The sequence below is a fragment of the Cyphomyrmex costatus genome, unplaced genomic scaffold, assembly GCF_001594065.2.
Source record: "Cyphomyrmex costatus isolate MS0001 unplaced genomic scaffold, Ccosl1.0 scaffold281, whole genome shotgun sequence".
NCBI classification, from domain to species: domain Eukaryota; kingdom Metazoa; phylum Arthropoda; class Insecta; order Hymenoptera; family Formicidae; genus Cyphomyrmex; species Cyphomyrmex costatus.
Window position 1 is genome coordinate 179660 of NW_017276922.1, and position 15782 is coordinate 195441.

The window sequence follows — 15782 nt, forward strand, 5'->3', positions numbered from 1 at the left end:
TCCTCCTTCTCTTCTTTGCCACGAGAATTTGCTGCACGATATACATAAATAATTGAATCAACGATTTTATCAACAGTTATCACGTTAAAATCACATTAAAACTTCTCGATAGGTTTTACTATAGATTCACAGAAGCCATTGCTTAGAAATAAAATTTTATATTTACCTTGAAACCTCACCATCAACGTCATACGTATGTGAAATTAAATTAGTATAATTGATAAAACTTTGCTTAACAATTCTAATGGTTAACCCTCTGTTAACCGTTAAAATTACAATAATTAAATGAGAATACACTAACGACCTCGTATACGAGTTTCGTACTGAAAAGCAACCCCAAAGCAGATAGTTTTGCAACGCTACGCGACAGAGCCTCGTCAGGATCTATTTTACATCTTACGATGTTTGATCCTTCAATAATCTTATCTACAATGTCCGACGGCTGCTGTCAGAGCAGATCTTGTAACGCGCTGCGCCAAGCTTCGACTACTTCCGTTCGCGCCTGCAGTTTCGCGGGAAGTTTCGATCCCGAAATGCCCCGGCGTGGTAGCGTGCCGAGAGAGTTGGCCAGCGGGATTTCCACGGAAATAATCTGCTTACGGTAATCTTCTTGGCTTGCCTCCCTCCCGGTTAAGGTCCGCCTTCCACGAGGAGGTCCTTCGTCTCCTTGTCGTCGTCGTCGTCGTCGTCGTCAGTCTATACACGCTGGCGCGTCCTCCGCGGTAACGCAGGACATTTCGGATCCTAGTTGCTGTTCGATCTTCATGTCTAATGCGGCAATTCTGTGTTACTTCTTCCGAAACAAATGAACGCGTATTTCTTTGTGAGAAGTGAAGAACAAAGAGTGTTGCTATGTGTCTTGCGGTCTTGCGCGTTGCATTAAACTTTCGTGTATATTGTCGCAAAAAGTGTGATGCAATGACGACTGGTTAGTACCAATGCATAAGACTTAACGTATGAGTGATCGATGGGATCGAAAAAAGATGACGTTACATTATCGAATAGTGCCAAAGAAACCCTGATCTAGTCTACGTTTGAAGTGGAAAAGTCGTGTTTCGTGAAAATTTCAAATGAAGAGGCATTTTGGAAGATATCGCAAAAAATGATTGATTGTCTCGATTTAAAAAGAATCTCGTCTGTTTACTGTCTGCAAGTCGTATTGTATGAAAGGTGATTGCTGTATGACATATGCGAATGTAATATTGCCATCAGGATGTGCAGCCGCCTGGAAATTTGAAAAGATTGCGCTGACTGTTTGATAGGCAAGAAGAAAGTTATGATCACCATAAATTTAAAAATTCATACGCAGATTGCATTGAATCAAGATGAGGTAGACAAAATTTTGTGATAAATATACGAGCGGTATTTATGAAGATATCCGAGAAGAATGAATGTATCGCATTACGATGATGAATTATCTTGAAGACAATTCTAATGAATCGCGTCGACAAATTTTAAATAACTCGCGAAGTCACGAGAAATAATTAATTCGCGGCTTTCTAATAAATAATCTTGCAACAAAATATTGACCAATTATTTTACATTAATACCTTACACGATAAAAAATAACGTCAAGAGAAATGACGTAATTTAAAATCTGTATACATTTGAATTATACGATCATTTCAACTGAAGAAGATACGGAAGCCGAACAACGAAGTTGACAAGTTTTTCCACGGCTTCTACGATGGACGGTTTGCATGCAAGGACGAAGTTTATCTTCTAACAAGAGTTTATTCTTTTCGCAATGAGATTTTACGTACGTCATTGTGCGAAAGTGCAAATCGGGCGATAGGTATCATTATAAAAACCTAAGGAGCTTTTAATTTAATTTTAATAAGCTTGTAATATAAGCTTGGATAAGAGAGAACACATTGCATTAAGCTCTATTATATATAAAATCACCCCTTTAAATGTGATCTTAAAGAGATGTCATAGTTCTCATTCCCGATTTATTGTCACGAATGAAATCTCGGTTTCGGCATCGAAGCATCAAGTCTGTCGGAATCTCTGGTCGATGTTATCACGTGCGAACGGGTCCCAATGTCGCGCCGTGCCTTCGATGGGAGGATTGACGTGGCCACCGTAGAACCGTGAACGTCGGCCCGAGGGGACAAAACCTCCTCGAAATTGGCTCCGAGGAATCAGTAAGTTCCACCGTCCATCAGGGCGGAACATAAAGAAGCATGAAGCGGAATGGAGGCAGGTGGAGGCGAGAGAGGGAGGAGAGAGACGAAACGAAGGAGGCTCATCCCCGTCGATGGCGGGCTGCAGTCCCCATTGGCATCTCCTTTTTTGCCGGCCGAGAATAAAGACTAACTACCAGAGAACAAGCCCCCGGCGCGCGGAGGTATATCCTGTGTATACCTCGTAGAATTTCTACGGGAATTAAGTTTTACGCTCAATGAACGCGCAACAAAACGCCGTATACCCGGGGCTAAAATTGCATTCAATGCGATTCCTTTCCTCGTAGAGACGCTTCCCCGTGCACGACTCGGTGCGCATGGTTACATGCATGCGGCCCCTTGACAGAGGAATCCGAATACAATCCAAGGTATACATAAAGTGTGCGACTCCGCGACATAAAGCCTCTCCGAGGAAAAGTTCGAATTCGATGCCGAGATAATTATTTCGCAAGACGCTACAATTCGGACTTGACTATAAGCTCGGCGCAACTGCGAGTGTCTCGAGTGTCTGGTATTGTTATCGTTAGATAATTGATTAATTATTGACCTTATTGAATAATAATAGGTAATATGTCGCAAATATTTCCAAAGTTCACAAACGGGGCAAATTGTAACCATTCGCTGTATAATGCAGCGTGCAATGACGTGAACAACTGTGCTTTATAAGAAACAATACATTGGTGTCTAACTTTTGACTTGATCTCTCGTTCTTTTTGTATTTCATATTCATATATTTATATCATCTTTGTAAGCTTATCTAATGTATTGGCAATAAGTATTTATTAATTGGAAAATTTATCTTTAAATTGATTAAAAAAAAAAGACTTATCAGTAGCGTTAAAACATTTTGTCATTAATTCTATTTAATTTTCTAAAGACTAAACTGATTTATAATACTTTTCTAATAAGGTTAATGGCTCGTTTTTGGCCATTAACCTTATTAGAATGGAAAAGTACTTAACGTATGAAGATTATTGCAAACTTTTCACAAGAGCACGTACGCGCATTTACGCCGAAGTTTTCGAGTATGGATGTAATCTCGAAAAATCGTCCATGAAATCAGTTAATGCCTCGCTCGTTTCACAAGTACCTTCTGGCTTTCCTCGCGAGACTCGCGCACGGCTGTACTTCACACAACGTACGTACGTTCATTGTGGAACTATACGCGGAACGGGCTCTTCAGAAACAATGCGGTTGTGTGCAAATACTCCTGGAAACAATGCGGCCGCGACTTAACTTTCTAGGATAGCTACGACAGTGTGTCGTTCTTCGTGTACCGTCGGATGTACCGAAGCCACAAACCACGCTACCTAATGCAGAAACGACGTTCCATCCCCCGCGATGAATCCGGATGCGACTTGTTTCTGATGTGTGTCTTCTTGCGACCGCAGCGAGACAATATCTGCGCAAGTTCCTCTTTGCGTTATGATTTTCCCAAATTATTACTACGCGGGACCGAGAACTGAGAGAACTACTGAAAAATATTTAGCTATAGTTTCGGTGAAACTTACGAAGTTTGAAACACTTACTCGTTTAAAAAATTCGACTCGTCTACAAATAATATCGTGATACGATCGAAAAAGTTTAAAATAGTTATCAGGTTATATTCTGTACACGGAAATAGCGCGATTGTGATGACCATAAAATGATATAACTATTAAGATATGACCACTAACGTACAGTTATCACAATTAAATATATTGATGGATGAAAATTATCATTTATGTCCGATTGTGACGAGAGTAACACTTTTTTTTGTGTAGGAATTTCCTGCGGATTTAAGATGCAACAGCAAAACGCATATTCGAGCACGTGCGCCTTGTTTGGCTTAACTGATCCGCACAGATACGATCTGCCGGACGTATCCGCAAATCGTATTCTTTAACAACGAGAGAGTAAACCTCTGGCTGTCTGTCTCTCTCTCTCTCTCTCTCCCGTGCAGAACACATGCAGGGACGTAATAATGGGGATTTAACAGTCATTAGGGACGGCATGCCGGTATATATCTGTCGATTGGTAACGCAAAGTGTTTGCACTAGGGCGAAACTGTCGAAGGGCCGAGGTAGGAGGTAACTCGTTGCAACGGGAGATCGATTTTCGGAAGGAAGGGTCGGAAAAGTACGCGCGGGTGTAAAAGGCACCCTAGCTATCTTTTTCTAGTTCGACCATTTCTCTCGGGCTCTTCGTAGGGTCGTAGACTACTCGAGTGCCCTCGAGGGCCAATCGAATGGGCATTTTGCCCACACTTAGCGGTCTGTAACAAGTGCATTGTTCCGTGCACCAAAGTGCACAAAGATAAAGAGACTTCTGGCTACTGCGATAAGAGGACCGTCGAGTGCTCGTTCTCGCTCTCTCCTTCACTTTCTATTTCTGTCTTCATTTTTCTCTCGTGACGCGATTTTAATATGACGAAAGTGCAAATAAATCTGTCGCTTTGCCGACAGTCCACATTGGTAGTTTTTTTTTTCAACCTTTGACGCGATCATTAGAATTTTAAAATGAAAAAGTTTTATTAGCTAAGTGCTCAAAAATGTGGAAATTTAGTAATGATATTGCGTGATTTTGTGTAATGGTAATTTACTACGAATCAGCAATATCGTTAAGAAAAAACTGTAAGAATCTATATTTCGTTATAAGAACTGAAAAGAAAAAATGGATGAAAGCGAGAAAGTTAACGCCGTGCATGACAATGCATAAGGGTGCCCAGTGTTGTTGAACATTTTTTGAAAGTGACAGTTGTTTTCGACGTTTTTCGCCCATGCTGGGTGGCATGTAACAAGTGCTTTGTGGTCGGCGCGAGGCACATAAGTGCACAAAAGTGGAGATTCGCGCTTGACTGATTTCAGAAGGACTCGGGAGAATACTCCGCCTTTCTTCATCTTTCGCCCTTCCTTTCATAGCGAGCAAAATTTTAATATAACCAGGACGAGAGGCGGCGTCATGGCGTAGTGTATACTCTATGGATTCTTTTTCAACGAGCAACTTTATTCCCGGGGAGATCGGAAGAAATTTGCACGCGAGCGTAATGAGACGTAATATTAGAAATGCAATACGGGGCACAAGCTCACCTTTTACGTCTACGATATTAAGTATTCGTAATTTCATCGTGTAATATAATGTCTATAAAGTCGCTCTATAATATACTCCCTACGAGGAAAAAGAAACGTTATATTTTATCGATATAAAAAAACTTCATCCCTTTCAGAGTTTAAATTGCTGTATGAATTATATCTAATTGCACAGAGTAAATAATTTAAATTTTCTAATGATTACGTTCTAATTTGAAAGATTAAAATTTCTTTGACTACGTCAACTCTCGTAGCATTTGTGTTTACGAGAAACCGTGATTATATTTAGTAGATCAGAGTGTGCCGAGCTGATAGATATGTCATATAAAGCCACTTATCATACGTATTACGCGTCCGGTAGTTAAATTGCAGCAGAACAAATTTCAATAGTAGTCGGGCACAAATTTCAACTGCGGACGCAACAGGATGTAATGTACATATACGCTACGGGGTACGAGAGCGAACGTGGATGTTTCTTCTATATTTGCGCTAAAAGACTCACGCTACAACGGCTTTATTAGCACTCTGAAGAGGTCTTTTGTACATATGCCGCAGTTTCTATTTAGTGAAAGCTGATTTCAATATAGAGCGGTTAAGAGAGGAAACGAAACAATATATTATTAAAAACGATCTGATCTAAGATTTAATTTCGGAAGCACACATTTCGAATCAGTCAGATTTATATCGGTTAAAGTCAAGTCTTCGCAAGTAAAAATCTTTCCGCGTAAAGAGATCCGTAACTACGGTATTAAAAGTCTCAACTTCAATTCGTCTGGATTTAATTTAAACTCATGAATTACGCCATTGTATATAGTATAAAATTCACTGCTCCGAGAAAAATATATAATTATATTTAATTTATATTCGTAAATACGGGTCACATGCTATTGTTAGAGCACAGAAATTAATATTAAGAAATTTAATCATATACATGTAATATTATAACGTTTCGGCCCTAAATTATACGTATGTGACTAAATTTATGAAATTTATTTCTGCGTCTAACATTTCTTGCACTAATAAAGGTGTGTGATTTGCCGTTTTCTTAATTATTTTTCACATTATCGTGAGTCTGAGTTTATATGTTGTATATAGAGTATCTGTTATTTTATATTAATTTATATTTATGGGTCAATTCTAAGCAGAATCGTAAGACTCATAACTTGTTCTCATAAAACTTGTAAGAATTTATGACTAGTATTGTAATTTTATATATATATCGTAAAGCGTACGATTATTAGTAAATATCTACGATTGCTCGTAAATCTTATAGCTAGCAAGAAGCTGTCTGTAAAGTTATTGTATAAAGTTATAAGCTCTTATAAGTTCTTACAAGTCTTACGCGAATATATTACGAGCCTTACGATTCTGTTTAGAATTTAGACATTCTGTGCCAAGATTGTCTTTTTAACTAAATCGCTGTAAACGGATAATAACAATTGCCATTATGATACTGTACACCAAAAAACGGTTTTGTTCAAGTATCTAAAAGTTTAGCTTGATATTGATCTGAAAATAATTTGGTTGAATCAAAATAATTCTGCGAGGCACTTTAACTGGTTGCAAAAATGCTTGAAATTTTTATATAATCGTTTTGATAGTCTAACAAAATTATTCTCAGATCTGTATCCAGCTAAATTTTTTAATATTTCAGCGTTTGTTTTTTCCATGTAATACGTGACAAAGAATATTTTAAAGCTTGCTAGCTAATATCTCAAAGATGTCCCGCATTTTGTATTCAAATACTCGCATTGTGACGCTTATACGCTGTCGTCATTCGATTGTTTCTCACTGTGCATTAATTACTTACCGATTAGTATTCCCTTAATCCGAAACATGTGGACGACGACGTCCGGGAGACAGGAAACAATATGTGTTCCATCGTCGTTCGGCATATCGCAGATGTGTACAGACGTAATAAACGTGGCGGCAAACAAATTAACAAGTCGCCACCACCGGAGAAGCTGGATCGTTCATGATGGTGCAGGAAAGGGGAGCGATAGTCGTTCCTGACTTTGTAATCGGAGAGGATAAAACGCGACTTAAGTCAGAGGCTAAGAGCGCAACGGAAAGGATGCGAGCGTGTTGCACGTATTCAGGGTCGAGCCTTTCGATGTTCTTGTTCGCTGTTCTCGGTTTTCGGACCGACGATGCATTTTCGGAATTAGGTTGCGAGCTGCGGCTCCCCTGAGAATACCACGGAGTCCTGTTGCACCTTCGTTGGATTATCCCCGCACGCAGCTGCCAACCGCGTCATTCTTATTTCCATGCTGAACAACACAATCGGCTTGTGTTTGTTTAAAGCGTCTACTATTTTCTCTTTGATGACGCGAGACAGTCTACCTGATAACTGACGGAAGAATTTCAAGTTTTGGAAAAGTGCGAAGCGCATGATGTTCAGAGTCGGTCCTTGTTTACTTTTCTGTAAAAGAAAATAGGTAAAATTATTAGTAAGAAAAATACAAAAAGAGAGAAATGAATTTTTGTTCGTTTGTCTTTTATAGTCTTTTATATTTAATAAAGAACAAACGATGTTAACAATTTTCTAATAGAAAGACGATTTATACTTGATGATTCGATATTTTATAATAATTTTTGCTTATTTTGCATTCTTATGTTACACAGAAAAATTTGTTAAAGTATCTAAAGTTTATCTAAACAGATCTGAAAATAATTCAGCTAAATTTTTAAATACTTCATCAGAATTATTCCTTTCGCGTAGTCAATTATTCTTAAATAAAGCAAAAATATATCATTTGTATGAAGTAATATATTTTTCAATAAGATAGATTATGTTATTGTTGATTTGAGCAATTCTTATGTAATTTCACTTTCGTCTCTATCGTTTTTCAGACAGAACGTATAACTTGGACGTCGAGGACGTCTCTTTAGGGAGACCGCGGCGGGAGGGTGGTCGTGCTGGGGGCCGAGGGGGTGGTGATGTGGCCGAACAGCCTTGGAGGTACTTCCGGCTGCAGCGGGGGCGCCGGTGCCGCCGATCTCGGGGGCCTCGCCGCCTCCACCACCTCGGCCTCCGAACTCTTTGGGCCCGCAGCGTTCGGTGCATCCGCCGCGGGGCCCTATGGCGCTCTCAAGACAGCGCCCTACATGGGTCTCAGCATGCCGATCGATGCGTTACACTCCACTATTGGTTATCCCGGTTGTACACCCGCCGGTGAGTCGGTCTACTGTGAGTGCCTATCATATTTTTTATTAGTTTTAACTGAACCGAGTCGGGAGTAGCTTTTTATCTTTGAGTTACATATTTTGTATACCTATGTAAGTTTTATTGATATTTACCAACATAAACAAAATGTGAAATAATAGAGTATAAAGTTACATAACTATATATAATTTTTTAAATTATAAAAATTCTAAAAATAAATTTTACAAAACTGTAAAAAAATTATTATTATGAATTATAATTTTATACTGTAATTGTGAAGAAAGCACATTGGTAAAGCGCAGAAATGCTAATAATGATACAATACGAAATTATTCATTAATCGTGTTAATGTAAAAGCTTTTGCATTATGTACTGAAGTTGCTTCCAACTCGTGAAAATATTATTACTGCTATTAATTTAGTTATTAATAACGGTTCATTTATTCTATTTATTTTATTAATCATTATCGATTAGTTATTAAATGTAGTTGACCTGTACGCTATAACGTACAGATAATGTAGTAAAATTTATCAATTTATTATCGTTAGTATCATGTCAATTGAAATAATGTAATTGTAAATTAAAGAATTAAAAAACGGAAGTTTTTTTTGCAAATATCAATTATTTTCGAAGTAAAGCAATTTTTCTTAATTTCTTTTGAAGCCTTTTAAAAATAAATCATCACACATTAATTGAATATCAATTTTAATGGTCGTTTATAAATACCTAAGAGAAAAATTATAAAAAACACAAATCGAGATAAAATGATATTAGATTACATTAAAAATTCTGTATTAAAGGCAATCCAAGAAAGCAACGGCGGGAAAGGACGACATTCACACGATCACAGTTGGATGTATTAGAGGGACTTTTTTCGAGAACAAAATATCCTGATATTTTTATGCGCGAGGAAGTCGCTATGAAAATTAATTTACCAGAATCGAGAGTACAGGTAAGTCGTTGAGACACCAATCTAGATAATTCTTTTTACAAAAGTATGTTTTTATAAAAATTATATATTAACTGTCGTACTTGTATAAAATATGTAAAAAACTATATGATAAAATTCGATATAATTTTATACGTAATGTTTAAATTACTCAAGAAATAGTACTATACGGAATTTTAAGCGCGTAAAAATTATGTTTGTGAACATTCCCGTATTGCAGTAGAAAAATTCGACGTATCTCTCCACGAAAAGTGCGAGAATCTGATTACCGAGGGGTTGGCACTATCGGTACGCAGACAGCGTGGGCGACATTGATTTTTTCTCACATGTCGTTCGCTGAAGTTAACTTGATCGTTCGCCTTACAAATGTTCACATATTCTTCGGACAAACACCTTAGTATTGTATTAATTATAGTAAAAAACAAACTTGGATAGGATTTAATTTATATACGAAGTTCTGTTTAATACAGACTCATGACATTATTCGGCATAATTACATATAATCATAACATTAAAAGAAAGTGTAATAAAAATTATTTAATTTATATATGAAGTTCTGTTTAATACAGACTCATGACATTATTCGGCATAATTACATATAATCATAACATTAAAAGAAAGTGTAATAAAAATTGCAATCAAATTATGTAATCAAAGTGTAACTGCAACTATATTTACAATTATTTATGGCAAGCGTAAAAGGTATAAAAATAAAAAAAGTATAAAAGCACCGAACATTTCGGGCTCTCTTTGATGATCCAAAAAGCAATAAAATTTATTCATTCTGGCCATATAAAATCGTAAACGATGCTTCCCCCATTGATATTCTTGCTCAATAGCAGAAAGTCGAAAGAATTTTTTGATGTAACAATACTGCGAAAACCTACATGAAGGATGACATTTCTGGAATCAACATTTTGGCATTGCTTGGCTGACGTTGTGTCGTTTACTTGTGTCGAGTTCGATGTCCACGGGGTCCGAAAACGTGCTCGCGCATATTCCACCCTCATCATGGCCGGAAAGGACGCATTGCATCCGCAATCGCCATCCAACACACCTGGCTATGGCCGTGTAAACGGGATGAATGGGCCTAACATGGGCCATAGTCTTCCGCACGTTCGCCCGACGACTGCAAAACCAGCGACTGTTCTACTCATCGACGTTTTCGGACCCCAGTATGACTTCTCGAAACGGTTTCGTTCTTTTGTAGCTTCGCTAAAGTTGGTTTCCACCACGATCAATACGATAATGTTACTTTTTTCACGCGCGATTGTATGTTTGAAAATTAATTTCTTAAAAGAACATTGTATTTAAAAATAAATGAGTCTTTCTGCTAATGTTTTTAATATATTCATCAATCAAAAGATTAATGATTTATTTAAATTAAGACGTATGAATTGAAAATACACTGTATCAAAAAGAAAATGGATAAATCGAATTAAATATTATACCGAGCTTATTATTTATAACCTCTTCCTAAAATAAAGGAAAATTTATTTCTTGCAAATGTGTAGCTATTATCATGTCACAAAAGTCAATATCTTGTAAATATTTCTCAATACCAGCATGTACATATTGTAGAAAGCGCAATCCAGTCGTGATAAAATACTTTTGCAACATTCTATTGAAAGTAAAGAATTCATGTTATAGCAATACATACGCCGGACTTCTTCGACGGAAGAACGCGAGCTGTTAGTATCGTCCCCCAGAAAATCCGTAGAAACCCAAGCTCACCTCTCCGCTTCTAACATCGATCGCGCGAGGCTTCTCCAGGTTCCACTCTCTCCTCCTGTCGCGTTTCTCCCTCTACCTCCTCCATTCGCCTCGTTCCTCCCTACACCCCCGTATCCTAATGTATTATTTCTAAGGGCAAACAAGAAGCATTGCACCATTTCACGTACTATATATAACGATTAAATTAAATTTGCAAATTACATTTCCTAATCTTAATTTAAAGAATAATCTTTTATTGATAAGGAACAAATATTGTAACATTTGTCAGTAAAATAGTCAAGCATTGTCAAAATATCTGACGCAGACAGAAGAATGTTTTTCACTCTGCATAAGTATAATTAGCAGCTTCATTACAAGGTGTTCGCGCAAAACCAGTGGACATTTTGAACGCAAACCGGAGCGAGCCCGTTGGTACGCAAAATCGGCTTATTCTATTCAGAGAAGTTGCTCGGTGTGTGGGACGATCTATACTCCGATCGGTTTTCGTAATTCTGTTGCATTAACGGCAGCCTGGTAGCGAGCGTGTCCGATATGCATGTGCGTTTTCGTTCGCGCTGCTGCAGTCAGCTTGATTGGTAATTGATAGTCGTGCCAGCCCGGCATTCCCTTATAATTGGCTATTACGCCAGCTTTGCAAGAGCTCTCCGCGGCTCTCCGGATTCGTTCTGAATCACATTTGCGTTACGCATCACTGAAACGTGAAAATATATCGCTTGATTCATTTCGCGACAGATGCGCGCGACTGTTATTTCTTTTTTAATGGCGATGCAGCCACTGTAGGGGCGTCTGATTATGTAATCACGTAATATCGCGAGTAATTTCACGTATATATATGTTTACAGGTGTGGTTCAAAAATCGGAGAGCTAAATGCCGACAACAGCAGAAGCAGCAACAGCAACAGCAAGATAAAGCGCCGAGATCGAAAAAGCCCTCGGGGAGCCCGGCTAGTAATCCACCCCCTGGAAAAAGTCCTTCAATTACCACCCCGCCCACACCCGCCGCCGCGGTACCTGCTACTACGCCCTTGTAAATATCACTTATCTTAATGAGCGCTTATCTTTCGCGTATGTCCATGATCGCGCTAACGACTTTTATCTCAGACGGGAACGTGTCAGTGTGCGAGATAATCGGCAACTTAATTAGCTCGATAATTAGTATTCTAATTGCGGCTACACGCGACAGATATTATCGAGGTACATATTGCGCGAGATACGCTTCCTTACATTCGTATTTCGAGTGCGTAAAGTCGAAAATGCTAATTACGGCGCGATCGATCGCCTATGTATAAACGTAGAAAGCTACGTGTTTATACATACATATGTTCGTTATAACTGTATTCTTGTATTTAGGAGCGGAGGCACGGGTGGCTCAGCGGCAAGTTCGCCCGCGCTTTTAAGGGACTCGCCGCAGTATAAGCCTGCGGGAAATGCTAGTTTGCTATTAGCAGCCAGCACGACTCCACCGAGCGTAAGTGGATGGATTATAGCAGTACTTGCTTTCACCACATATAATGTGTACTCGAATATAATAGGTCGATTTATAATTATTATTTTACGCTTTTCGCGAAAAATTGTTTTAAAGAGCATTTTTTTGTTCGAAATTTTTCTTATCGATTGTATGCTCTTGAAATTTTATTTTTCAACAGTTAGGTGGCACAGTGTATAGCAGCGGTGGTGGTAGCAGTAGCATTTGGAGTCCGGCAGTAACGGAGAGCGGTGGAGCATTTCCGGGAGACCATCAAAGGTTAACGTGGACGACAACCCCCTCCCAGCAGCAGTGCTATCAAAATTATTCGTCCTATTATACCAATATGGATTACCTTTCGCCCGCCTCGCATCAGTTAAATGTGGTAGGTATTATAATATAATTTTCTATTTTTTTTTCCTTTTACATAAATATATACACAGAAAGAACGTTTTTACTGAAGTATCTAAACTGAGAGGTCAACCACCTCTATTGATATCATATTGCTAGTATTGTTATCACGTCTTAGCGGAACAAGTGAGCAGAACCGATTTTAACTAACTTTTTAATTTGTTGCTAACAAGTTGCCAAAGAAAAAATGTATTGCTCTATTAGTTTTTTTTTTTTTTTTAAATGTTCCGCTAAAGGAAGATTAAGTTAGCGGAACAATATACATAGAATAAAGCCAATCGACGTAACAATAACGTAGGAATTTGTTGCTTATTTGTTACTGTCGAAACATGCAAGTTACGAAGTCGTTGCTTGCAAAGTAAGTATAAATAACAATATTGTGCGCAATAAATGGCAATACATGAGGCTGATCTAAACAAAAAAATTAATCTCTAGCTAAATGTAGAATACTTACAAGTTAGTTGCTAGAATACCAAAACTTTTTGCAACTCATCATGCTTTACTTACAGAATTATTTTAATGGTCTAACAAAATTTTCAGATCTGCATCTATCTAAATTTTTAGATACTTCAGCAAAATCGTTCTTTCTATATAATAATATATAAAAAATGATGTCATTAAAGTATGTGCAGAGTGAAAAATATTTGATTCTTCGGTATAGAAATCAATAATAATGAGCAAAAGGACTAATATCGGATTGATAAATTAGGATAACGGAGGTAGCGGCCTTGACAATTCATGGAGCAAAACAAGAGATGAAGGCACTTCATCGTGGTTTTACAATAGCGCCGGATGGGGTGATCGTAAGTGAACCTACAAGCATCGAAGAATGAAGGTTGGGTACATATCATCGACAACATGATGTTATATGGATCGAATCGAAGTTTATTGTAACGTCATGCCTGAGGAAAAACTAAGGAAGTTCTACTTCTGACGAATGTCGATACAGACTAAACATATCTTTAATAACTCGACCAGCATTCGGATGCTGTGGAATGTACAGGTCGATCGAGAGTGCCATACGTATCTTTCTGCATTCATTGATACAGCATAATTTATAAATACACACAGGATGTTCTATATAAAAAAAATTTCTATTTAAAAAATAAAGATAACCTTTATATGTATCATAAACACCTTTATCTATAACAAAGTTATTGTACTAAACAATATTTCTTTTATATTATTCATTTTTATTACTTTTGTTTATACAATTAACTTTTATTCGATTTGCTTTACATTAATTTTGATGCACTTTTTTTTTTAAATATTTCAGAATTCAGATGATAAAAATTAAATAGGACATCCTGTGTAATTGTCTTTCCGTTGTCGACACATAATGCGATTATATAATATTTTTTAATATTTTGAACTATGCGAGAGAGCTTTGTGAAATGTGTTGTGATGTATGAGAGGTACTTCTACCATACAATCTGTCTTATTTACATCTCGAAATTTATGACAAATTATATGAAATTGTATGATTATTTAACATTACAAAAATATAACGATATCAAATTGGCGGAAACGATATTTTAAAATAATATTTCGTATTTTGAAAGTTGTTTCAAAATGTTTTGATAGTGCAAAATTAATTAATATTAACTAGTCACGTTAATAAAGTAATATAAAAGTAACAATTGAGAAATTAACACATTAAATAAAGTCGCCATAAAGAACAAATATAATATAATTATTTTCTTTCTTTGCAATAAATTTATTATTTTATCTAGCACGTCCGATTTTATAATGATAATGAATTATTTAGGCAATGATTTTAATAGTTCAAGTAAATCTGCTATTATCGCAAATAACGACTTTTTAATGGTGTACTATAATCGTTTCTTGTGATCTCCGGGACAAATAAACTATATATTGTGTACATAATATAAATACTTTTGCGAAAAATTCAAGGAAATTAACTTAGATTCACATACGTTAAAAAGATAGTAGAATATGTTCAAATGATTTAGTTCTCGATATAAAAAAATTTTCAAAAAGAAGTATATGCGTTATGTATAGGTACACAAACGTACGTACTATGTACATAAATTATATATAAAAACGTATATATATATATAGTGCAAGTCTCTCTATGTACATATGTATCATTCTTTCGTGTAGAAATACACTACCTGAATATATCGAAATGAACTCGTTATGACATCGAAGTTGTTGATCGTTTTCTTTTTATAGACTCATTTCACATGCAAAATAAAATATTTTATCTTTTATAAATTTAATAAATGGCATATATACCGTCCCGTTGTCAGAAAATTCGCATTGGATTGTCTCTCATATGATATTATCTTTGTATACAAAAAAGAGCAAGAATATAAAAAAAAAAACACTTAAAGTGATACTCATAATTAATTCTCTAATTTTCAAAACAAATGTTTTTGTAAAAACTCTTGTTAAAAAGAATCTTATTCTACATGCTTGTATTCTTTACGTGCGAGAATTTACTTAGCTTTGCATCACGAATCTCACCTCATATTTTCTGTTTGTTACCTTTGAACAACCAAATATTGTAATACGTAGTTTTTATCAAATTAATATTGAAAATATATCATTCTTTATTATAGTCATTTTTTTTTTAACACGCAGTATTCAGTAATTACAGGCAATTTTTGTCATACTTTATATATACATAAATTTTTGGATCAATCGATTAAATTTTTATGAATTCTAAATATATAAATCTATTTATTATCCACGTGCAAAAAGTATTTTAAATTCAATCAAACAGTTTACGTATCACTTTTGGTAAAACTTTTATTATCAATCAACATTGTCAATATTT

The 15782-nt window shown here is 36.5% G+C and overlaps 1 protein-coding gene across 1 annotated transcript; it reads left to right on the top strand.

Moving 5' to 3' along the window:
- Positions 1–8194: 8194 nt before the first annotated feature.
- On the top strand, positions 8195–13790 carry otd2 (homeotic protein ocelliless). The gene is made up of 6 exons (XM_018541310.1): positions 8195–8429; positions 9221–9372; positions 11946–12130; positions 12454–12571; positions 12750–12953; positions 13689–13790. The coding sequence occupies exons 1-6, from the start codon at positions 8195–8197 to the stop codon at positions 13788–13790; spliced, it is 996 nt and encodes a 331-aa protein (XP_018396812.1).
- The last annotated feature ends 1992 nt before the right edge of the window (positions 13791–15782 follow it).